We start from the raw sequence: 24,822 nt of genomic DNA on the forward strand, positions 1-24,822 counted from the left end.
GGGGTCACTGGGAGTCAGCTTTGACTCCATGGCAGTGAGTGAGGGCCACTTGGGAATCTTGTGATTCTCTCCAACGAATCATTTCTTTTCCTCTTGAGTTTGCCTTGATGTACTAGGAAGCTAAATGTTGAGGGGTGGGGGGAGTTCTAAAAGTACGCCAAGTAAGTGAACACCCAAAGATATGTGTCAAGGCTACTGTGCCTGAAAAATCAGAAACGTTAACTAAATGAGTCAAGTATAATGATTTCCAAGCTATCTAAATCATACATATATTTTAAAGTTATTTTAAAGTTCATCAATATTATGTATATATACTTGTCTGTTTCTCTGGATTTGCTAGTGACAATGTGTGGTGATCAGTCTTATTTGGGGAGGTCCTGATGTGTCACATTAGTATAGATGTATTGTGAAAATGTAGAATGCAACGCACCCCCAGCAGTAGGTTGGCATATATCAGACACTACATGCACATATATATGAACACACTTTTCTAGGCTTTGGATTTTCTCCGATTTTGTAGCAATATCTCAAATGCCGAGAATAAGCTGTATGAGTATATGTGCCCTAATACCCATGAGACATAAAACAGAGATATATGAGAAAGACTTAGTAGATCACTTTTAAATACTTACCAATAAGGCAAAATAAGACCCACTGCTGTGAAGTGGTTTCCAACTCAGCAACCCTATGTAGGCCTTCTAAGACTGGAAATTTTTATGAGAGCAAACTCTCTTATCTTCCTCCTGAGGAAAAGCTGGTGGGTTTGAACTGCCAACCTTGAAATTAGCATCCCAATGCTAATGAATGCATCTGCCCACTTTTAGCAATTAGTAGCCATTAATGACATTAAGGCAGAGTTCTACTTTGCCGTGGGAGGACCCTAGGCATCAGAACTGACTTGATGGCAACAGGTGAGTGCTGGTGTTGGATTGCTGAGAAAGGTGCTTGGGTGACACAAGAGGCTGGAACTCAACTGCTAACTTACAGTTGGTGTTTCAGACCCACCAGCAGCACGGAAGAAAGGCCCTGCAATCTACTGCCATAAAACCCTTTGGAGAAGCTCTATCCTGCAACACATAGGCTGCCAAGAGTTAGAATACACCGGACAGCAATGGGCCTAATATTCCTGGGAATGGGAGGAGGGGATCCCTATAATTTATTGCATAATTATAATTTTAAAATATTAGCTTGTTAGACCTGACAAATTATTTGTAGCAAGTTCATTTAGATGTGATTAACCTTATGCTAACAATACAGCCCAAATGAGTTAAATCCTTTCACTTAAAAAAATTATAGCTATTATACACGTACACTAATAAATCCTTTTCCATTGACAACTAGATTAAAGAAATTCATTCCTATGCTTATAATTTGGAAATAATTAATTGGATATATACTGCTTTGAAAACATCTAGGCATTACTATTTCAATTATTTTTTTTAATTTTGGTAACTGAGATTACTGAAAGGAGTTAGGTAACTCACTACTCACTGCCATCTAGTCAATGTCAATTCATAAGAACCTATAGTACAGGGTAGAAATGCCCGTGAGTTTCCAAAACTCTAACTTTACTATAGTAGAAAGTCCCATAAGGTATATGTCCTTTGAAGGGAATTCAATAAGGTATAAATTTGTGATCAATTATATTGTAAAGTATAATCGGCATTTGTTCAATCAATGCTTGTTGGATACCTTCTCTGTTCCTGATATTCTTGGCAGGGCTGAAGATAAGTGAATAAGTGGTGGATTAAATATGGGAATAAACTGACCAAAATTCTACATGCAGGTCACTTATTGTCTAGTGGTGGGCCTGGGGACAGATAATGAAGAAAATAAATAAATAAGCTATTGATATAAAGATGCTAAAAATAAAAGATGGGAGAAATAAGAATCCCTTTACTATGGTAGCTCACATTTTAATACCTCCTGTGGGAAGGTATCCTTAGGGCAGAACTGAATGAAGCAGCAAGCTGTGTACCAGGGGTATGCAGTGCAAAGTCTCCATGACAGGAGCATACTCCACAGGCTATATATAGCAACAGCAGAGTCGTCCACAGGGTGGGAGCAGAGGGAACAAGGGAGAGAATGGCAAGAGAGGTGTTTGAGAGGTACAAAGCCAGGCCACCAAGACCTCACAGACCGTTGTCCGACCTCTTCTCCTGTACTCTGAATAAAACATAGAGCCTTTGGAGGGATTCGTCAAAGAAACCATGTGATCTGATTTCTTTTTAAAAAAGTAAAATCGTGCTAGCTGCTCCACTGAAGATAGACTGACTAGAGGAGAAACTGGACATGAGACCAATACAATATTAAGTCGTCTCAGCTTGGCCTCCCAGTTGACAAACCCTATTCTCTAACTGCATAAGCATTGAGCTACGGTGACCATTGCAGCTTTGTTCCCCAATCCATCTGTTACATTTGAAATGAAACTGTTTTAGGCAACTTTGTTTATGGCAAACATTATCCCTGCTGGGAATCTTTATCCGGATTCAGTGTAGTAAGTCATTTTCTGAGGGGCCCCTCAGAAGATAGTTCTGACACTCTTTCCAAAAATCCCTAGCCTAGTTAACACAGTGGACCAGTTCCACTCTGGGGTCGATACAAATAAACTTCTGAAGGCAAGTAACAACAGAGTCTACAGCAGGAGACTTTAGGCTTCCCTGAGCCCAAGAGCTCTTTTATTTGACGTGTTGTTTTAAAAATTTTCATTGTGTAGACTTGAGAATCATTCATTGTGGAATCGTACTAGATGGGGTCTCTTTTGGGATATGAGACTTCTTTATCAGATTCCCAACCTATCCAATATGATTATGGGTATCTCACTTATATAAGAGGGATAGATGAGGAAAATCTATTTTCTTAACATGAGGAAATGAACTGCATGCTTACGTGCAGAAGGGAATCGTGCAACACCAACAAAAGGACTGGTGAGGGACAAAGGAGACCCGACCCGATGAAGCATGAACAGGGATGGCTTCTAGGGCAAAACTGGACGTCATGGGCTTAGAAAAAAATCAAGGAAGAAAAGAAGACTCAGTTTATGGTTTCAGATAGTAATTGCTGGAGGCAGAGGATGGTGGGATTTGTGTAGTTTTCTTTTGTTTACTCCTAGTTCCTCAGGGAAAAGGGAAACCAGGGAATTAGAGCAGCAGATGAGAGTTGGAAAGTGTTGGAAGGTTGAGAAGTAAGTGAAGAGTATATGAATATGAACTTGGAAAACAACCCACTGTTGTGTTGCATGGTTATATATGAGGGGGCTGCAAAAAATTCATGGAAAAATTCCATTATCTTTTCCATCAATTTTCCCACAAACTCTTTAAAGCCCCTTTGTACTCAAAGTGCCACAGTTTAGAGTGATTTCTTGTTTTCTTGCATATTCTGCGGTGTAGGGACAGACACCGCCTATATCTAACTTTGTTGTACTTTATAGGTTCATATGTTGCCATGGTATAGGAGTTACAAATACCACCAACATCACCTGTGGTCAAAAGATCTTAGCAAAGCTTCCAGAGTAAGATAGCCAAATAGAAAAGGTCTACTGGTCTATTCTTTAATAATTAGCCAATGGTAACGTTATGGATCATAGTGGAACATTTGATAGACTTGCTTGATTTGGACATGTCATCAGGTGGGGTTCAATCAAGAGAAGATGACATCTAGTTTGATGAAGTAGAGGACCGATGAGGAAATGGGACACCATCAAAGGGGTGGATTGGCGCAATATCTGCAATAGTAAACTCAAATATAATTTGACGGATGACACAGGATGAGGCAACATTTGTACATAGTGTTTCCTTGAATCGGTGGCAACTCTGCAGTAACTAATAGCTGTCAGATAGTGAGGCTGTGCGAGGCCGGAGGGTAGGTTAAAGGGACTCGGTTAAAGATATTGCAAATATTAACAGGGTGGTGGAAGCTTTATTGATAAAGAGATACTAGTGCTAATAATCAAGAAAATTGGGGATCTTATTGAGGGAGTTGTTAGATGCATTTGACTTTGTTCCAGCTCATAGTGACCTTAGGCACAGCCCAACAGAATCCTCCCCAATCCTGCACCATCTTCACCATCACTGTTGTGTTTGAGCCCATTGTGTCTATCCATTTCTTTGAGGGTCTTCCTTTCTTCTCTTTCTCTTCCCCCGCCCCCCCCCCCCGAACCTTCTACATTACAGAGCATGATGTTCTTTTCCAGGTCACAGTAATAACCTGTCTGAAGGACAAATAACAAAATCTCACCCACCTTATTTCTAAAAACCATTCTGACTGTACTTCCCAAACAGATTGGTGCTCTGGAAGTCCATGGGACTTTCAATGTTCTTCTCCACCACCATGATCAAACACATCCTGTTCTCTATAGCTTTCACACGCATCTGAGGTGAGGTGGTTCAACACGACTCGGGTCAGGCACACCTTCGTCATCCACGTCATATCTGTATTCTTTAAGGCTTATAGAGGTCTGGCACGGCAGGTTTACTGGGGCCTTGTGTCATTTGATTTCTTGACTGCTGCTTCCATGAGAGTTGATTGTGAATGCAGGTCAAATGAAATCCCTGACAACATCAAGATTTTGTCATGTGGGGTTTCTTTTTTTCTTTCTTTTTTTTTTTTTTTAAGATTTTGAATCCACTCAGGCTGCTTATTCAATGACATTGTTACTGGCAGCTTAAGTGAAATTGGTGGTCTGAGCAAATGTCTTTTAATGTATGTGACATGACAGTCCTCCTCTACATATTTCTGGATTTTTACTCGTACAGTATTCCTTTGCGGCTAGATAGGCTTTGTGAGCAAAGAAGTGGCTTGGTTAGAAATGAGATTTATTTGTCAGTGGTAGTAAAGATTAATTTATCATTGGTATAAAAAAATTTATCATTGGTAGAAGAGTCAAAGGCAGGGCTGTGGGAGAAAAATCAGAGAGGGGTATACTACATTTATTTAATTCTGTCCAGTTGATTCTGATTGGTGGTGACCCATTAGTTGCATAGTACAACATCTCTGCACTCCTCCACACCCCTGCAACATTTAGACATAGCTTTCTCAGTCTTTCTTCAGCAGCCATCAGGGCGAACTCATACCAGCAACCGACTTACATAAGGACCCTTCCTTACATAAAGAAGTAAATGGCTGAGAGCATCTTGATTAGTCCACCCAAGGACCTACAAAGGAGATAATTCATTGTATAATTCCGGAGTAGGAAAAGAAGTCCTCAGACCAATCAGTACAATGGCAGTGACACCAATCAGCAGGAACGTGGTAGGCACCCCTTAAGAGCGAACACCTGACACCTGGAAACCTACATGACATGTGGAGCAAATCAGGGGTCTGAATTTCAAGCTTCTTTCAAAGTACAAACAAATGAATAAGAGCTCAGTAATAAAGCTTTCTAACATGCTAAGTCATCATAACATTTTACAGATAAAAGGAAGAAAGCAATTTCCATGAACTGTTTGTTCTCAGTTTTGAAAAATTAACTTTCAGGGAAGCAGAATTTCTACAGCGGTTGCCCATAGCTGTCATTGTCACACAGTGTTACTCACATAGCAGGAACCTCCCGTGATAGGGGGCGGGAGACCTTTTCTGGTGAGTGTGCTAACAAACTAGCTCCTTATAGGGAAGTACTGAGATAATTGGTCTAAAAGTAATCATGAATAAAATAACTGCTTATTATTACCCCAATCAAGCTTTTGATTTTTACCCCTTAGAAACTTTAAGTTATTTCTGCCTAGGATGACTAAAAGTTTGTCTATGTTGGTAAAACAACCCACAATTTTACGTTTCATATGTCTTTTCCATCTTATTAAAGTTATTAATTTTCTCTCTTAATAATTAGAATAAAACTTAGAGAATGAGCATGTTCAATTACTTAATGTATATCTAAAGATTGGATACTTTATGCTCCTATAAGAAGTAGAATTATACAAATTGGGTTATATTTCCCAGGGAACCATAGTAAGAGATATTGAGAATTAAGTCACAAATATTAAGCCACTTATGATGAAAACTACTTAAAAATTGTGATATTGGCAAATCATCAAAACACAAAGCAGCTTTGTTTAGAATGTAACCATTTTATTTCCTTTTCCAAATGCCTCCTTGAGGTATATACTGTCAAGAATGCCGCTCAGTGATGAAAAATGTTTACTATTAATTATATGCTATAGCAGTTTGCACAATCATTTTCACAGAATGGGGCTATTACCAGACTCCTTCTTTTTAGTCAACTTTTTCTTTGAGCCCAACCTTGTAAATTCATAGATTCTCATTTTAAATCAGAGAAATCTTACCCAGTTCTGTTGAATTCTTTCCAACTCACAGATACCCTGTAGGACAAAGCACAGCTGCCATATGGAATTTCTTAGGCTGTAACCTTGAAACTTCAATGGTAAACAAAAATACAAGCTCATGATCAATAGGGAAAAATGTGGCATTGTCAGGACTTCCTTTTCTTGGATTCCTAATCAGAATTCTTGGAAGCACCGGTCAAAGTAGGAGTCCATATTGCACGAGACAAATCTGCTACAAACAGCCTCTTCACAGTGGTCACTGTCAGGAGTCACTGGCAGTGGCCAAGTTCATGCTGTTACCACTCCCCTCCTGCACATGTGTACAATGAATACAGAACACCAGAGATGAATCGATGCACTTGGATTGTGGTGTTGGCAAAGGCTGTGAGAAAAATGAACAATTTTTTCTCTACAGAAGTACAGCCAGAGTGCTCTGCAGAAGCAGGGAGAGTGAGCTCACACTGGGTCATGAAGAAATAATTTCTGGAGCAGCATATAGTACTTGGTAAAGAAGAGGGTCAGGGAAAATGGAAGACTTGATGAAAAGGCTCGACACAACATGGCTGCAAGAATAGGTTCAAAGTTCACAACAATTGTGAGGATGGTGCAGGATGTGCATATATACATTCAAAACCCAAACTCGCTGCCAACAAGTCAACGTTGACGCATTGCGACCCTCTGGACAGAGTTGAACTGACCCTATGGGTTTCTGAGATGGTAAATCTTTATGGGAGGAGCAAAAATGTCTCATAATTCTCCTGAAAGTGGCCAATGGGTTCAAACTGTTACCTTTGTGGTTAACAGTCCAAAGCATAACCACTATGCAGTAAGGGTTCCTTTGGTATGCATATTGAGGTAGTTAGTTTATTGTTCCAATCTGGCTGATAAACACAAGGGGTTAATTGAAGGGCGGAGGGATAAATGACTCTGTGAGCCTCACCTTTCAAGTTCTCCGTCTCTTGCTTTGTGATGGCAGGACCAGTGAGCAGCTGCCTTAGCCAGTTCTCTGCTTTAGCTTAGAAGGCTCACTTCCTTTAAGACATTCCTGAGGAGAAGCCACATGGACCTACCCTGATGCAGCCCTGGGTTTACTAGAGATACAAATCTAGGGGGACACTCTTATGTGTAAGAAAGAGCTTTATATAAAGAATAATTTTCTATTGAGAAAACATCTCAGCCCAGTCCAGAAAAAGTCCAATAGTAGCCCACATTTCTGATACCAATCTATAAATTCCTCTTCAGACTCTCAGAACACATACAATGACGCTGAATGCAGAAAGATCATAGGCCAGTGGGTGGAAAGTCCTGTGAATACGGTGGTGGTGTCAGCATCTCAGCCCTGGCAGGGGTCTCCACATGGCTTCTCCAGTTCTGTCAGTGTAACTCCATGTGTCTTTTCAACAGGAATGACTCACAGGGAGAGAGAGTGTGTGTGTGTGTGTGTCCCGCCTCCAGCAAGTTATTTATCTCTATAGCACCTCCAAAATGAGGTCATCAAGCTGCGACCTGATTAACAGGCTAAACTCCACCCCTTCACTCTTAATAATCTCAAATTGACACCAGATTATGTAACTACCCCAAAGTGGCAGAATATGGATTTGAACCCACATTCCAAAGAGTAGACTATAAAATACTTTGGGATCTCATGCTTCATAAATAGTGTATGATATCTATTTACATTGCCATCCTGTGTGCCTATATGTATTTACATGTCCACGGTACAGATAACAACATGCACATTGAATTCTTTGACTTTTTTTTTTAACCTATTTCAAGAGAGACATTTATTTGAGATGCTTTTGGTTTTCCTAGTATTGAGAACCAGGGAGAATACAATGTGTAACAGAGGGCATGCTGTGAAGAAATCTATCTGGCTGATTGCCCAGAGACCTCACAGGGTGGCGTTTCCCTGCTGAGTTAATGAAAACTTAGACTACTCAGTATAGCCAGAAAAAGCCAGGTGTTTGGGAATAGAAGGACCCCAAGATCACCTGGGCAAATGCCTTTCAGACTAGACTAGTCCTGCCTGCCAGCCCTTTGCTGATGTCAAGACATCCTTTCTTAAGGTGATTCTTCCAATTCAAAAGAGTCGTTGTATCCAGGTTGAGTGATTTTATATGAATCCCAGTGCTGGTATCTAACAGGGGGGAAGTGATTTAAGTTTTCTGAATTTCTCTTTCTGTAAACATGGATTGACACTGATGCATAGCTCCTAGGTTGTGGTGAAATGAAGGAGAAGGTAAGTATTCAGATCAGCACCTGGAGCATAAAGAGCTGCATTACTACCACCGCTGTTCTTGATATAGTTGTGCCAAACTCTCAGATCAAAATATGCAAACTAAAACGTAATCTGGTGATTTCAATGAAACATTTACCTTTCTGCAGACTTCGCAGACCTTCCTGTTTCTATTAGTCTGAAAATCTGTCCTCCAAGAGGAGAATGTCTAGGGGCGTAACATCTAGGAGTCAGTTTACTATTTGACAGGCCTCAATGAATTCATCATGAACAAATTAGAGTTTTGGTGATTTAGCCATTTGTTGAAATAACTTTCGGCAAACAGGGATCTTGCACAAATTTGCCTAGAATGTCCTTTGGTGGTTCCAGTGTAATATACATTCATTTGTAAGGAAGGAGGCTATGCCAAGATTCACTTTTCTATGACACGTGTAGACTTTGAACATACACGTGTTTACCTGTTACTGGAATATGTCCTTATTGCTGGTTAAATTTGGGGGGGTGAAGGCTTCTTTACTGTACTCTAAGATTTATGCTTAGATTATTGTATTAGGTCAGTCATTTTAAAATCAAAGATTTCATGTGTGTGCGTGTAATCTCCATCGCTTACGTTTAAAATGGACATGAATGTCATTAAAGACGCCAAGGCCAATTCAGTTTAATGTGTCCTCCTTTTTTAGCCACTCAAACCAAATATTTCAGTCTGAGAAGTAATGAATCTGGAGGGTTTTATTTTTAAAGGAATTTTTACTTTATTTTCATTTATAAATATTTTTTCCCTATTAAACCCTTCATTTTCGTTCCCCTCTTCACACCCTCACCTCTGTTTCTTCCTTTTCTCTTTATATTTTGTGATGGCCTTTTTTAGGAGGATTTTATTAATTAAAAAATTCTTTTCCATATGCAGGCTTATTCCCAAACACCATTCTCCAGAAACATTCAATTTACCAATTAAATCTGCTTACCTATAGATACTTTTTTTTAGCTATTCACAAGTTTTAAAATTACATGGAGGAAGAAATTATTCCATCATTTGTAATTGCAAGCATCTCCTACTGGGTAAACTACTTTTACTGAGTTCTGTAAAATGTTACTCTCTAGAATCTGGAATGATCAATAAAATATTTTATTATTTGAATTTATTATATTTTATAATGTTTGATGATATTTAAAACCGTTTTCAGGATGAAAGTTCAATAGAAAGCGATGAATTTGAGATGAGTGATTCAACACGGATGTCAGCTGTGAACTCTGACCTCAGCTCCAATCTTGAAGAAAGAATACAAAGTCCCCAGACCCTCCATGGCCAGCAAGATGGTAAGCCTTCCAAATTGAAATGAACAACAGCAGAAAATGAGTCAGCATCTGGTAAATAACCACTGGCTTGTATCTGTGTGCAATTTTTATCTGTTTCTATGGGGACCAATTTTTGTGAACTCAGGTCATAGTATCTATTTCATTACTTTGGGATTCAAGTGTTTTGCTCAAAAGTAGAATGTTCAACTAATTTCTAAACAGAAATCAGTTCTAAAATCCAAGCTTGTCCGTGTTTTGCTTCCTGATCTTAAAATGCATGTCCAGTTAATGCAGGTGGGATGTTTTCTAGCGTTCGTTTGGGGGCCATTATTCTGCCTGAGTAACGAGTTAAAGGAGGGTCAAATGATTACATTTAGTGTTTTCCTCTTACCTGAAAAACAAAGTTGCAACCTAAAATATTGCCATTTAATGTAACACTTTCAAAAGTGGTTTTCCTGTAGAAGCAGATACTATGCTACTACTTTAAACTATCTCAATCAGCCATAAAGAAAATAAAGAGCCCCGTTTCTTGTCTTGGTTCCAGCAGAGCTCTCTGCCTCATCCCACTGTTCTTGGTGGGAAGAAAGCTTTATCTGTGGATCAAGTAGAAGGGGTCGTTAACACTTTGGGTCTAATATTTTCAGAGATTCGAAAGTAAAACAAAAAACTTCTTTGTTAATTTTTGTCTCTGAAACTATGAAATTATGTATGCAAGTAAATGTGCCTTATTTGGATAATTGTAGATGAAATGTAAGGGATATAAATAGAAGATATAATTGGTCAATTTTATTCAAAATCAGTTATTTCTATAATTAGCAAGTGTACATGAACTATTTGACTACATAGTTTTGTTCTTACATCTGTTTATGGGGAAATCATTGTATGCATTCTCTAATACTTGCTATTAAAAACGGTTTGCAATAGAGTGTTGAGTTGCTAGCTGCTGTTTGTACTCTATGTTGGCAAGGATTAAGAAATCCCTAATTATAAGTATACAGAGAGTCCGAAAAAAAAATAGGATTTCTAATTTTCCCATTTCAAATGAGTCTAAAAGATTTCAGGGTTCTTATTTTCACAAATCATGACGGAAGGAAGACTGCTCTCATCAATGATGCTGAAATCATATATCACTTGCTATCTGCTAGGATCACCGTGGCAGTAGGCAGTATGTTCACTTAGGGATGTAAAAAGAAAGCTCTTCTGCTTTATAGTTATTATTCTCTTTTTCTAAAATATGGGTATGCATTTTTAGATTTTAATTTACTTGTATTTATTTGAGTGGAAATTAATATTTTTATTTTGTTTAGGTACAAAGAGTAGCTGGAATATTCAGTGATATGTATGTCTATATCTCAATTCACTTGTTGGGTTAACGAGGTCCTAGGTTTTATATCAGCATCCCTCTGAGTTTAAAATGTTGGAGAATGTAAATAGCAAGAGGATACTTCTCATAATGCAGACAAGATTTTCTTCATACCATTGCGAGTTGTGGATCCTTGATGTCATGATAAATCAACATTCATTTTAATGAAAGACACTGGAATGACTTTAAATAGTGATTTCTCTGGAGAGAAAGCACTTCTGCATTGGACTCAGGTCACAATTCAAATCCACTGTTCCAACTGCACTGGAGAAAGGTGAAGTTTTCCACTCAGTAAGGAGTTATAATCTCAGCACCCACAGGGGCAGATCTGCCCTGTAAGGTCACCGTGAGTTGGCATTGATTTGGTGGCAGGAAATGAGTGTGAGTGATGATACAGTGATGTATATTTCAAGGGTAAGGAAACATTTAGTTGTTCCTACTCGACTTGAGAAAGCTTAAATTTCTTAACTGTCAGTTACTGTTTAGACTCCCTCTCAATCTTGCCCCACTTCCCCCTTCATTCAGTTGGTGGGGCTTGCCTTACCCTGTCAGTATTGTTAACCTTGCCTTCTGTATGCTAGGTCTTTCTTTTGTCCATTGTGGTGCCTGGTGCTTCAACTTACATATCATTTCCTGCTTCGAAATCTTCTAATACCTCACTGTTCTTTATAATTGAAATTCATGGTGTACAATCCTAATTCCTGAAGATTTTATGGAAGGCTAGTTGCATGTTGTCCTCATACCAGTACTTGTTGAGGGAAGGTGAGACATAGGTACCTACCATTCAGTCTTGAACTAATCACAGCGCCATGGCCGTGACATCAGGGAGGTGTCCACGTTTCTGTTGAAGCAAATGAGATGAAAACAAACATGTATCGGAAGTTCTGGGATGGACTCTTCCCTGGGCGTTACATGTAATATCTGAGAGTTAGTTCTAGACACTGGTGTCCAAAGAGGTGTTTTGAAGAGAAATACTGGGAAAGTAATTCTAGAGTAAATGCTATTTCACCATTATCTGAACACCCTTGACTTCTGAAGTGTGAATCTTTGCCTCCCACTGAAAGATAGGAAACAGAATTCTCCTAAAAGGGGGAGAATATTCAGGGATGGGTACAAAAAATAGAGGCAATATTTTTTTCAAAATATAATTCTGAAAGGTATCTTATTTGGAAGAATTGTTATATTGAGGACAAGGGCAAATGGTGAAGGGTTTATTAATTTCACTCTTTATTCAACAGATAAGGTATGAGTCCTAGGTTAAAATAAACCAGCCAATAAGGATACACGCACCAAAAGGACATATTAAATTAAACCAAATGGAATTGTCTTGAGGAGTTCAAGCACTAAAACCAAACAACGTGAAGGATATGAGAACAAAGGAATTTTTTTGAAGTTGAGATGACTTTGGAGTTGACATGTTGCCAATAACAACAAGGCACACACATGCACATATGTGTTTCTTGATTTGTACACTCATGAAGTGATCTTAATCCTGCTTTGGGTGGAAACATAAACGCTTACCATTTTCCTGGCCGCCTTATTAACATTTCTGCATACCTAAAAGTCTTGCTTGTGAGTTTATACAAACACCCATCTGTATGTGTCTTTTGAATGAAAAGGGCAATCATGTGGGAATTAAAGGAAGAAATAGCAATATCTCAGAGCGTACTTTTGCAGGCGTTCTGTGCATTTTGCCCAGCACTTTTGAGTACTAAGATGGTAAGACCCTGAAGGCTATTAAGTCACGGGTGTCCACTACTTACTGAAGTGATTTTCCCCTAGTTATTACTTCTATAACTTCTGAGTGAAGGTTAATATGCAAGGCTGTGTGGTTTATCATCATCTCTGCTTTCTTACTTTTCAGAATTGCTGCATCCTGATGTTATTTAATAAATTTTGGAAAACTTCTTTAAGTTTTTTTTACAGTCTGTTTGCAGTCTTATCTATATGAATATTGTACATATCAGAATTAATTTAATACACAAATGCATACACAGTACTCTCACTGCTCAGCTTATATGTGAAAATCATCTTGTGACTAAAATCACATCTCATTTGGCGGAATGGAATAGTTTCAAATAATTATTAAGGCATATAAACCAGCTATAAAATGAACTACTATTTACCATTTAATTTAGGTGAAAAATCTAATAAAACATGTTTTTAATAAAAATGATGTAAAACAGCATACTTAGTAGGAAATTAAATTTAGCAGTTAATTCTTTTATGATGGTGAGTTTTAATTAGAAAAGCTATTAAAATATGTTTCAGACGGAACACCAAATTCCCCAGTGAGATTATATCGCCCTGTGTAAGTCATTTTCTTTTTTTGTGCAAGTTTGTTTTCCTGTTGCGATTTCTACTTGCTCAGGAAATTTTGAACAAAGAAAAAAATCATTTGAAAAATGTTGATTTTTTTACATGAATATAACCTAATCTTGACGTCCAGAGTTGAGTCTGTTCTTGAGTCTCTTCTGATTATTGTTTGTTTGTACACATACTTGACCTAAAATACATGGAGCTAATAGAATGTGGCTGATTTTTTAAAAAAAATTCAAGTTATTCTAAAGAAAGCCAGATTTAAAGTACTTTACGTGATACATTTGTGTAATTGATTCTTCTGGGCTGTCATTACACTGATGATGTTTTCTAGAAAGCTTTGTCTTCAAGGTAGCTTTTCTATAAAATAGAATTATATCATTACACAGAAATATAAATCACATAAAGAGATCAGATAATTAAGATAAATGCTACTATAAATTGGAAGAAATTTATATTGATAGATTCTTTTATGATGTTGTATGGGTGTGTGTGTATGTTCATGTGCGCAGTTAGTAATTTGAAATTGCTTTTAAGTAGTCATTCTCTACTCCAAAAAGCTTTGATATAAAGCACAAGAATGAAAAAGATGAAGCTTACCTAATGCATTTATGTAAAAAGCTTTTTGTAGGGAATGTGATTTTCTTCTTGGATTTCGATTGAATTATTTGGAAATTTTTGGGTACCTTCCTCTTAAGTTAAATTTTCTGCCATTTTATAGTTTCCTCAAATTACTTGCTTTTGTTTTTGCTCTGTGTGTGTGTGTGTGTGTGCATGCACTTGCTTATAAATGTAGCCTTAGAATTCAGAGTGAAGCTTGCCAACATCAATAGTTCAGACCATTCTTAGTTAGAGCCTAGTCCCTTGTTAAAGTGGGGAAATTGGCTTGGGTTCAGGCTTGCCTGTGAGAGTCTAATCTGATCAAGGAGGATGTCAGAGTCATTTGGAATTTTATTGCTGAGTTAGTTGTTTGCTTTGAAATATCGCCTCGCGACCGGGCTCATGCATGAGTATATAGATTCCATGGTCAATATTTCAGCACCTTCAGCAGATGCCAACGTTCTCTCCAAACCAAGTAACAGACACTGAAGCCTGTGTTCTGTGACTACTGAGTTTTGTTTGTTAATGCATAAACAAGGTTGGGAAGGCATATGCCACTGGAGAGATAGAGGAAAGGGCATAAATTGTGTGGGGGCTGTATTTAAACTCCTCCGGCTCCCAAGGCTGATTGTCAAAAAGCAGGACTCAGACATGCGTCCACCTTTCATTCCTCTTAACCTTATTCTGACAGCGGCTGATTCCTCTCAAGGCACTCTACTTTTGTGACTGGGTTCAAAATTCTTTGCAGTGTTCACAGAGAACTCACAGAGGATGTTTGCAATCATGAGGTTTATTAGGGAAGTTAAAAAAACAACAATGGAAAAACTCACTGCCACTAAGTCCATTCTGACTCATGGTGGCCCTAGACAACAGTGTAAATCTGCCCCATGATTTCAGGAGACCATGACTCTTTACAGAGTAGAAAGCCTAATCATCTCCTGCCAAGTGGTTGTCGGTTTTGAACTGCTGATTTTTCAAAGGAAGTTAGCGGGTTACAATTAGGATGAGAGATGCTCAGGATACAGTTGCTTCATCAAGACAATCTGCCTGATGCGAAAGCAGGCATGTCTCTGACCCTTAGCTTCTCTGCCTGGTCTCTGCTTTTCTCGTGAAATGCTGGGAAGCTTTTTGTGGGGCTGCCAATATATACCTAAAGGGAGCACCACTGAGGTATAAACCTCAGCTCTAAGACATTCAGCTCTAATTCTTTATTTGAAAATATATATTGAAATATATATATTTCAAATGAACTTGTATGTCACTAAGGATTCCAAGTTCGTCAACCTCACTTTAACTTTTCCTCCCATGTTTTGAACCAATCAGATCAACATTTAGATCTGTGGAGGAAGGAATCGAAGGGTTGTTAAGGCTGTGAGCCTTCGCTCATTTTTTTGTTATTGTTGTATTTTATTTGTATATTTTGAAATTTAAAGAGGATATTCTCTATGGTTTCATAACCCATGTGAACCAATGAAATCAATAATATTATTATCTGTTAAATCTCCCATAAGTAAGTGTGGTTCTTGTTTTTTATTTCTTTTTCCACTTCCAATCTTTCCTCTCTCCCTCTATAATTGTCTATCCCTCCCCTTATCCTGCCCCCCCCCCAAAATCAGGTCTTTGTCCTCCTCCTAAGGCTTATCTTTTGCTGTAAAAAACTGCTTTTTCCTTTGCTTTGTTTTTCCATATAGTAGTGGTGTTGTTTGTTAAATATTTATCTTCACAAGATGGACTAACTTTGCTAAGCATCATGTTCTCCAGGTTTGCCCATGTCTGGGTGGTTGAATCCTCATTGTTTTGTATTGATGCATAATATTCCATTGTATGTTTGGATTTATAGTAGGGTGGCACTTCAAGAATTCTATTCCCAATTTTTTTTCAAAGTAAATCCTATCAGTGTCTTCCCCCACCTTCTTAAGTCCCGCACAGGGAAAGGTCATTTGGTGGGAATTAGAGACTAAGGCTAGGAGAGCCACAGTAAATAGTTCACTGCCCCTGCCGGAAGCACCCTTCAGATTTGAAAGACTGTAATTTTATGGGTTCCCTGGTGACACAACATTGGAGTAGTGAGCCCTTCACCAAATAATTGGTGGTTTAAGTCACCCAGCAGTTCCTTGGAAGAAAGATCTGGTCTACTCCATAAACGTGACAGCCTTGGATACTCAATTGGGCTGTTCCACTCTGTTCTACAGGTCAGTCTGAGTCTGTCTACATCTACTCCACAGGACACAGGGCTGGCCGCGTTCATTCTATTATGCTTTGAGTCTCTATAGGTTAGAATCAACTCCATGACAACTAACTACAATATTCTTGCTCATATGGGTCAGCTAGTCAATATTTTTTGCCTTTAGGCAAAACCGATTTTAATGTTGACTAGGTCTCTGAAGTTTGTATTGTCATGAAAGCTGCTCAGAAAGATAAAGCAACTACAGAATGGGACCAAAACAACTGCCAGAATAACCTTTATTTACTAAATTTCACAGGGAGAGGGATTCTTAGTAGATAATATAGAGATGAAATGACAGAACTGGAGGCTGGTAATGAAAAAAGGGGTTGAGAGGACATTTAATTTTATCATTATTATTATTTTGTAATACACCTCTCCTCCTTACTTGACTGAGAACTCTTCTGGTGTAGGAAATATAATATGTTTTATTCCTGCATTTTTCACACACACATTGGGACCAAGCACAGTATTTGACATACACAAGGTTAAATTTACTTGTATTGCTTCAAAATCATAGAAATATTTATTAAACATAAATATGAAAAGTGAAATCATTATTTCTCAGCACATCATTCATTGCTTCTCTATACTTCTGAAAGCCATATTTCCATCCCTCTGTATTCTTGGATCTATGCCATGTCAACATGGTAGTTTGGGCATCCTTGAGTACAAACATTGTGTTGTTAACATTTGTGTGTGTGTGTGTGTGTTTGTGTGTGTTTGGGGATTAAAAGGAAGTCTGAAGGAGCCATGTCAGAGGTGTAGTTTGAATGAGGATGAGGTTGACCAACATAAATCTTGAAGCTCATTCGTCCCTTGCTACTCTCAAAGAATGAGCAAGCACATTGTCAAGATAGAAAAAACAAACAAACACAAAAACCTTGGCCTTTTGCTCACCAAGCAGCTTTCCATTTTATTTCTTTTTATTTTCTAGTCATTTTATTATGGGCTCATGCAACTCATAAAAATTTATACATGTATCAATTGTATAAAGCACATTTGTACATTCCTTGCCCTCATTATTCTCAAAACATTTGCTCTCCACTTAAGCCCCTGGCATCGGTTCCTCATTTTCCCCCTCCCTCCCTGCTCCCCCCTCCCTCATGAGCCCTTGCTAATTTATAAATTATTATTTTGTCATATCTTATCCTGTCTGACGTCTCCCTTCACCCACTTTTCTGTTGTCTGTACCCCAGGGAGGAGGTTATATGTAGATCCTTATAAGCGGTTCCTCTTTCTACCCCATCCTTCCTCCACTTCCCGGTATGGCCACTCTCACCAGTGGTCCTGAAGGGTTCATCTGCCCTGGATCCCCTGTGTTTCCAGTTCCCATCTGTACCAGTGTACATCCTTTGGTCTAGCCAGATTTGTAAGGTAGAATTGGGATCATGATAGTGGGGGAGAGGGGGAAGCATTTAGGAACTAGAGGAAAGTTGTATGTTCCTATGTTGCTACACTGCACCCAGACTGGCTCATCTCCTCCCCACAGCTTTCCGTTTTCTTAACGCTTCGGCTTCACAGGCCCCCTGATCAGCCTGTGCCCTTCCTTAGAAGACCCTTCGGAGTGAAAACAAAACAAGACAGCAATTGTTATACACTTCTGTACTGACCTCTTTGCCTGGAGTTTAACTGTCCCAAAAGATCCTGTAGAAGCCACTCTCCTAGGACCTTCTTGGATAGCATCCTACTAAGACGAAGATAAGTACATGACAAAGGGAATTTGTCTGCAGCCATTCATTGACCATTGTGATATGTTCAAATGCTTCTTGTTTGGAACAAACCCATGCACGCATGAACTGGGACACCAGTATCAATACTTTTTCATTTTATTTTTTTCAAAAATAGTAATATTATTCAATAATATATAAATTTTTAGTAGTAGCAACTCTTGTCTCACCTATGCCATGGAAGACAAATGCTTCTTGAGCAGAAAGGGTGTGAAGGGTCTTCCCCATCTGCTAACTTCTGTAGTGAAAGTACACTCACCTCTTACATATAGTTGTATTTTTGTTTTGTTTCCAACGTTAGGCATTTGCTTTTCCCATTCAGGCGTGAAGTGATGAATAGTCTTCTTACATCGCTGTACTGCCGCCTCTGCTCACCAATGTGCTCAGGAGAAATGAAGAGCTGAAGCACTTTTGAGATGCTAAAGTAGACTCATTAACATAGCGGCACAAAGAAACTTATTATGGTACAGCCTGTGGCCTGGTTTCTTAATTTATAGGTGCCAGTAACTACTTATTTAGCCTAATTTAAGAATCATTAATGGATTTGGGCAACCATTTCTATAAATGAGCAGTCTGGATCATTCTTCTCTAAACTCCATTCTAGATAACGAACGCGTAGGCACTCCCCCCACTAGTGTGTGGTCTCTTGCATACTCTACTTTGGGGACTTCATCCTGCCAACTGTTTTCCTCTCAAAAGTAAGTGGATCCCAGTCTGTGCTCCTTTAGACTAGATCAGGAAAGTGCTCTCCAAGCTCCTCCCCTCCCAGATCCTTTCTCTCTGAAAAAAAGCTGTTTTAATAAAAAACTAATCTCATTAGAATACTTAGAAATCCAGGATGATTGCTAAAAGATCAGGCTGAGGACGCTCCTAGAATTTTCTTCCCATCTTAACTGAAAGAATCTTCCAGAGTTGTCTCTTTTCTTTCTTTTGCTGCTGACTTGCTCTGCCTTCTGTAAGAGGGCCATCAGAAGGGAGGCTTTAGGGAATGCGCAGTCCTCTTACCGCCACACTGCTGCTGCTGCTTCTTTTCCTCTGCTCTATGAAGCGCAGCCGTCAGAAGAATCCTTGTTCCATTGTGACTGTATGCATGGGTGGATGTGGACAGAGAGTGTATGTGGTTTAGCTCTTTCAAGAACAATTATTGTTTTATTTAAAACATTTTTCCCCAAAATGTAGCCTGGGTTTCTTAGATTGTACTGCTCCATAATCATCATCATCAAATCTTGAACAATCTTAAATATGTCTATAAAATTTCCAAACCTTTCTGTTCTTTTGGCAGTCCATGATGTCATCATCGGGATTTATATCTCTAAGACTTCATTGTAGCTCAGATATAGCAGTCTTAGACAACAGGTATTAATACCACACAGAATGCAAAATGCAATTCATCACTGCTTAGCTCTGTTTATTCAAATCTATGATCATGCAATCAAGAGAAATCTAAATATCATTAAAAGTGTGTGCGTGTGTGTGTCTGGGGGAGGGGGGCATGTTAGTACCCTGAAAGTCAATGTCTGTGTCCTAAATTGGTCTCAGTGCTTACCTCCTTAACACCTGTGAACGGCATCAGCATTCAGAACGCCATGTAATAACTCTATATTGAATTGAAGAAAATGGAACATCTAAATTCTCATTGTGAATCAATTGTCTAAAAATCAAATTATTTTTCAGGGTATTGATTATAGAAAGTGAGGATAGATGATGAAGATGAGAGCTAAACTTTCTTGATCACTTACTACATGCCAGGCATTGTCCAAAGAAACACCTTGCATTCCTTACAATAATCCTTTGAGTTAAATATTATCATTGCTCTCTTGGATAGAAGAGAAAAGAAACCAGACAGACCAAGTAACTAGCATGCCATCCTGCTAAGTAGCAGAAACAGAATTAGAACTCAAGCATTCTGGGCATGCATCTGGAGTCCTGAAAGCCTTTTGGGACCCTAAACCTGCCACCAGCCCACATCTCTAACCACTGTGTTTGCTGTGTCCTAAACGTTGTGCTTCCTGCCACTTACGGTTTTATGCTTGCATGTTCAAACCATCCCATCTGGGGATTATTCTCTGAATAGAAATTCATATTCTGGTAATATTTTAGATATTTCCCTGTAATTGCTGCTTGTCAATGTTTGCCCATATCGTCCTATTATCATGCATATGTTCCCTTTGTTCTTGTATTGTCATGAAAAAATTAAAGTATTGTATGTAGCAATTGAAATCTATTGGTTTTATCTTGCCACTTTAAAACAGGGAGTAGCAAACAGAAACCTCTTTTTCATCCCTTCAAACATATCTCCTGATAATAATTGCCCTTGGTTTAAAATTCATATTTTCTTTTATTTGTTAAAGATGTAGCTACTTTTTGACACTTTCTTTAATTTTCCCTTATTCTTCCATTCTGTGCAAGAAACAATAAGATATTGTGATTGGCCTCCGCTACTGCATTCATTATTTTGAATCTTCTCATTGGATTCTCCTGTGCTTTATTCTAACTAATAAGCTTGGGTAGAAGGGCAAGCGCAAAAGGAGAAAGAAAAAAAACAAAAGCCAACCTTGTTCGTTCCTGACCTCCGCAGCAGGCAAAAATGGCTTGGCTGATCTGATAGGCTTTTTCTCCTTTGGGTAACATATCAGCTTTGCTTTGTGCGAAGTAACAATGAAGTGTTCTCCTTTTGAAGAAGAATCCACTTTCCTACAGAGAGCATCCAGGTGAGGAGAATCATTTCTGAAATACTAATAATATTAACCATATGTCTCACATAGCACATTTCATATAACCATAAGTCCTTTTTAACTAAAAAAAATCATTTAAAAAATACTAAGGTGTGCACAAAGGGGAAAGTATCCAGCCTGCGGTTCTCACGATGTTGGTACTCATGGAACAGTTAGCCCTATCCAAATGTGAGCGAATTTTGAAAGTGAAACAAAGTATCAAACTTCAAAAGAAGACTTTCACCATAGAGCTTGAATGTATTTGCCATTCATGCAAAGGATGAAAGTAGGAGTGTAGAGTGCAGTGCGCACTTGGGAGACGCTGTGGCTCTGAGGCCTTCCTGTGGTGGCTTGAGATAGAGAGACGGAGACCAGTCACTTGATTTGCCTAACGATTGCAAATGCCACTGCAACTTTTATAGGATTGGTCAGAGGATCACTTCATAAACAAGTCAGTTTCTGCAGTGACCTCTGTAGGTAAAGGGCCTATGTCTACATTCCTATAAAGAAGACTAGAATCATTGCTAGTCTATGTGTACTTGGGGGTATAGTGCCCCCATGCCCCGCGCCCATGCATGCCCTTATTGGAACCTTATTTGGAAGTCGTCTTTTCAGATGTATGTTGTTAAAATAAGGCATGCTGCAACCGGGTGGGTCCTAATCGAATGTGAACCTGGTTCTTCCATGAGGTGGGATATTGGACAGGGTGTTAGTCTGGGTGGAGTAGAGAAACGAAACCAGAGGCACTCAAATACGTGTATAAGAGAGAGTTTTATATCAAAGAGTAATTGTTCATTAAGAAAACATCCCAGCCCAGTCCAGATCGTGTCCATAAGTCCAATATTAGCCCATATGTCCAATACTAGTCCATAAATTCATCATTTCCTGCACTAATGCCAAATGCAGGAAAATCACAGGCTGGTGGTGGAAGACACATTTCAGCACTGGCAGGGATCTCCACATGGCTCCTTCAGCTCTAGGCCTCTAGTGTAACTCTATGTGTCTTGTCAGCAAGCATGTCTCACAGGGAGTGAGCCTGTGTCCCGCCTCCAGTGAGTGATTTATCTCCTTAGCACCTCCAAATGAGGTCATCGAGCTGCGACCTGATTGACAGGCTAAACCCCACCCCTTCTCTCTTAAATCTCAAATTGACAACAGATTGTGTAACTACCACAGACACAGAGAGAAAGGAGATGGAGGCAAAGTTACAGTTCTGTTGCCATGAATCAAGAAGTGACCTGGTAACTAGGGAGCAAAGAAAAATCCTTCCCAAAAATGTTCAGAAGGACCATGGGCTTTGATTTTGGGTTGACACCTTCAAAATTGTGAGAGAATAAATTTCTGTTGTTTTCAACCATCCAGTGTGTGGAATTTTGTATGGCAGACCTATGAAACTAATGCTCTGCGTACGAAATTTCTACAGATAAGTCCCAGATAGGCTCTGGGAATCATTTTTCCCCTTCTGCTGATATTAAGATAATAACTTTCATACAATTTGATCATTTAAATATACTCTTGTGTCACACATGATATCCTTAATTAAAATGACGGCTTATCTTGTGGGCTCTTTCCCTTATTCCATGCTGCGTTCACTGAAAATGTTAGGCTTGCCTTGCTAAGTAGATGATTACTGAGATCTTTGTAAAATGACCCACAAAGCTGTTACTCTGAAATCCTCTCAGAACTTTCCACCAGAAATATCCCTGACGTCTCCTCCAAATGGTAGTCTAGTTTAGCTAGTAAATGAATGTCTGCTCTAAGCATCGTACGCTTTTGACATCTATCTACGGAAGAACACATTGACAGCAGCAGCTCCATAGGCTAGAAAGGAAACTTTGGGGCAGGAAGTTGATGGTAAAAGCAGAGGAACAACTCAGAAAGGAAGGGAAGAGCTGCAGTACAGTTCAAAGGATAATCAGTGTCACTCCATGGGACCTGTATGATGTTGAATTGGTACATGGGCTGCTGGGTATATTTTCAACAACAGCAACTAGAAAACAAAATAAAAAGTTCAAAAATGTTAAAGTTCTTTGTAAAGCCCATCAAAACAGTGATGAAAGATGCAAATAGACAGGGATATTTTAGAGTCAATGGAGCATGGCCCAAAGGTTCACAGGATCCAATGTTAAATACCAAAACAGTGACGAGGGATGCCTGACGGATGCGTGCCATTCCCACAGGTGAAGCCTACAGTCGTTCTGTTTTAAATTAGGGGATAGGATTTGCCTTATCAAAATTCTAGAGTTTATGAAATAAACCAATAATCAACAGGATCATTTACCCTCCAAGAAATAGTTCTTTTCCAGCTCCTACATGCATGCCAGGATTAATTGATGTGCTGGGGGCAGAACGACACGTACAACAGTGCCAAGGCCTATGTTCCTATTTGGTGTGTCATTTAGTTGAGTGGGGGGGCATTAAACAAACCCAAAGCTTCATTTAAATGTATTTTTGCACATAATGCAACCAGTTCAGAAGGGAAGGTGCCTTCAGCAGAGAATACAGTGACACGGATTCAAACCGATGATGGGGGAGCTGGAGATGCTTCTCCTACCTGGTGGCTGACCCAGCTACAGATAGTAAGTAGTAGTTCAGGTGAGAAAGGCAGGAGAGCTCTTTAGGAGGAAGGAATAGTATGTGCAAAGCCTTGTGATTTATAATCTTTTAAAGTAGAATAGAGTAATATTTTGATGTTAAACTACAAGTGCATATGTTTTCAGGTCCTGATACATATTCCCGTCCTCCTTTCAAGCTGATTCAAGGACGTTCCTAAGGAAATGCCCTTAGGATAAACATGGTATTGAAAGAATAGCAAATCAGTTGCCTGGTTTATTGTTCTTAAGCAGGTATTTTAAAAGCAATAGCTTAGACACATATCTTTAAAATACGAGCCAGACACTAAATAGAATTCTGAAAATTTGGCTTTAAACAGGCTCAAAGCCCTGGAAGTCTGAACAAATAAAACTTAAGAGAATGACTTATGGAAAGGATGAGTGCATAATGACGTTACAACTCTTTTTCTCCCAAAGACAATAACGGGTAACCATAGATGGGAAAGAGTAATTTGGAGACCTAAGTGTTTTAGGTTCTCTGGGAAAGGCTTGGTGGCTATGGATAGGGTGGACAGGGTCGTTGAAATATGCCTGAAGGATTCAAGGACAGAGCAAATACCTGGCTCCCTACTCAGGTGGTCCAGGAGAAACGAAGCTTTGTGGAAATACTCTGAACTCAACAAAAACAAAAGTCACTGCCATAGAATTGATGAGAACTCAGAGACCATAAAGATAGGGTAGAACTGCCCCTATGAGTTTCCAAGACTGTAAGACTTTCAAGAGTAAAATTTAATTGACTTTTAGCTAATTTAATTGACAAGTTTCCCTTGCTGAGCAATAGTGAGGCAAATAAATGGACTTTATTTAAAATAATAATGCCATCTTCTTTTTGCACGTCAGAGTTGGTAACCATGTAAATGTATAACGGTCCTACATGGAATCCAAATATCAGAGGTAACCCTCTGACTCATGGCAGTCCTGTCTCTGTGTAGCAGAGTTGAAGTGCCATCCACTGGGCTTCCACGAGGCTGTCATCGAATGGAAGAGCTCCCAGATGACATGAAAGGCTTGAACCCACGTTGGCAGATAAGCCTGGTGATCTCCATCCTTTTTCAGCCTTTACACCCCCACGGAGCTGCTCTACTCTAGACAGGTAGGGTCATCGAGTCAGAGCAGGCAGCCTGGCAACTGACAACGATCTTAGAGAACTCTTTTGCTGGACATTTGGTGGTGCCCTGGAAGGATTAGAAATAGATTTAGAAATTTATTGGTGTGTCACAGAACAAATGTGACTAGTACACACCAGGGGGTGATGAGCATTTCCACAGCTTCAGAAACCCAAACTCAACCCCAAACGCATTGCTAACAAGTCAATTCTGACTCATTATGACCCAATCTTTGCAGAAGCAAACCGCCTCCTCTTCCTCCCATGGGTTGGCTAAAGGGTGTAAACCCCCTGCCTTGCAGTTAGCAACTCCACGCTTATCCCATGGTGCTTGCAGAGCTC

General features: G+C 39.2%; 1 protein-coding gene across 4 annotated transcripts in view; it reads left to right on the plus strand.

Annotated features, from left to right (window-relative positions):
* NOL4 (nucleolar protein 4) overlaps positions 1-24,822 on the plus strand; it is a 418,254-nt gene that overhangs the window by 124,662 nt on the left and 268,770 nt on the right. For all 4 annotated transcript variants that reach the window (XM_075532843.1, XM_075532842.1, XM_075532844.1 and 1 more), the window contains one exon: positions 9,702-9,834. In XM_075532843.1, coding sequence (XP_075388958.1) covers positions 9,702-9,834 — 133 coding nt within the window. The remainder of the gene's footprint in view (positions 1-9,701; positions 9,835-24,822) is intronic.

The sequence above is a fragment of the Tenrec ecaudatus genome, chromosome 15, assembly GCF_050624435.1.
Source record: "Tenrec ecaudatus isolate mTenEca1 chromosome 15, mTenEca1.hap1, whole genome shotgun sequence".
NCBI lineage: Eukaryota > Metazoa > Chordata > Mammalia > Afrosoricida > Tenrecidae > Tenrec > Tenrec ecaudatus.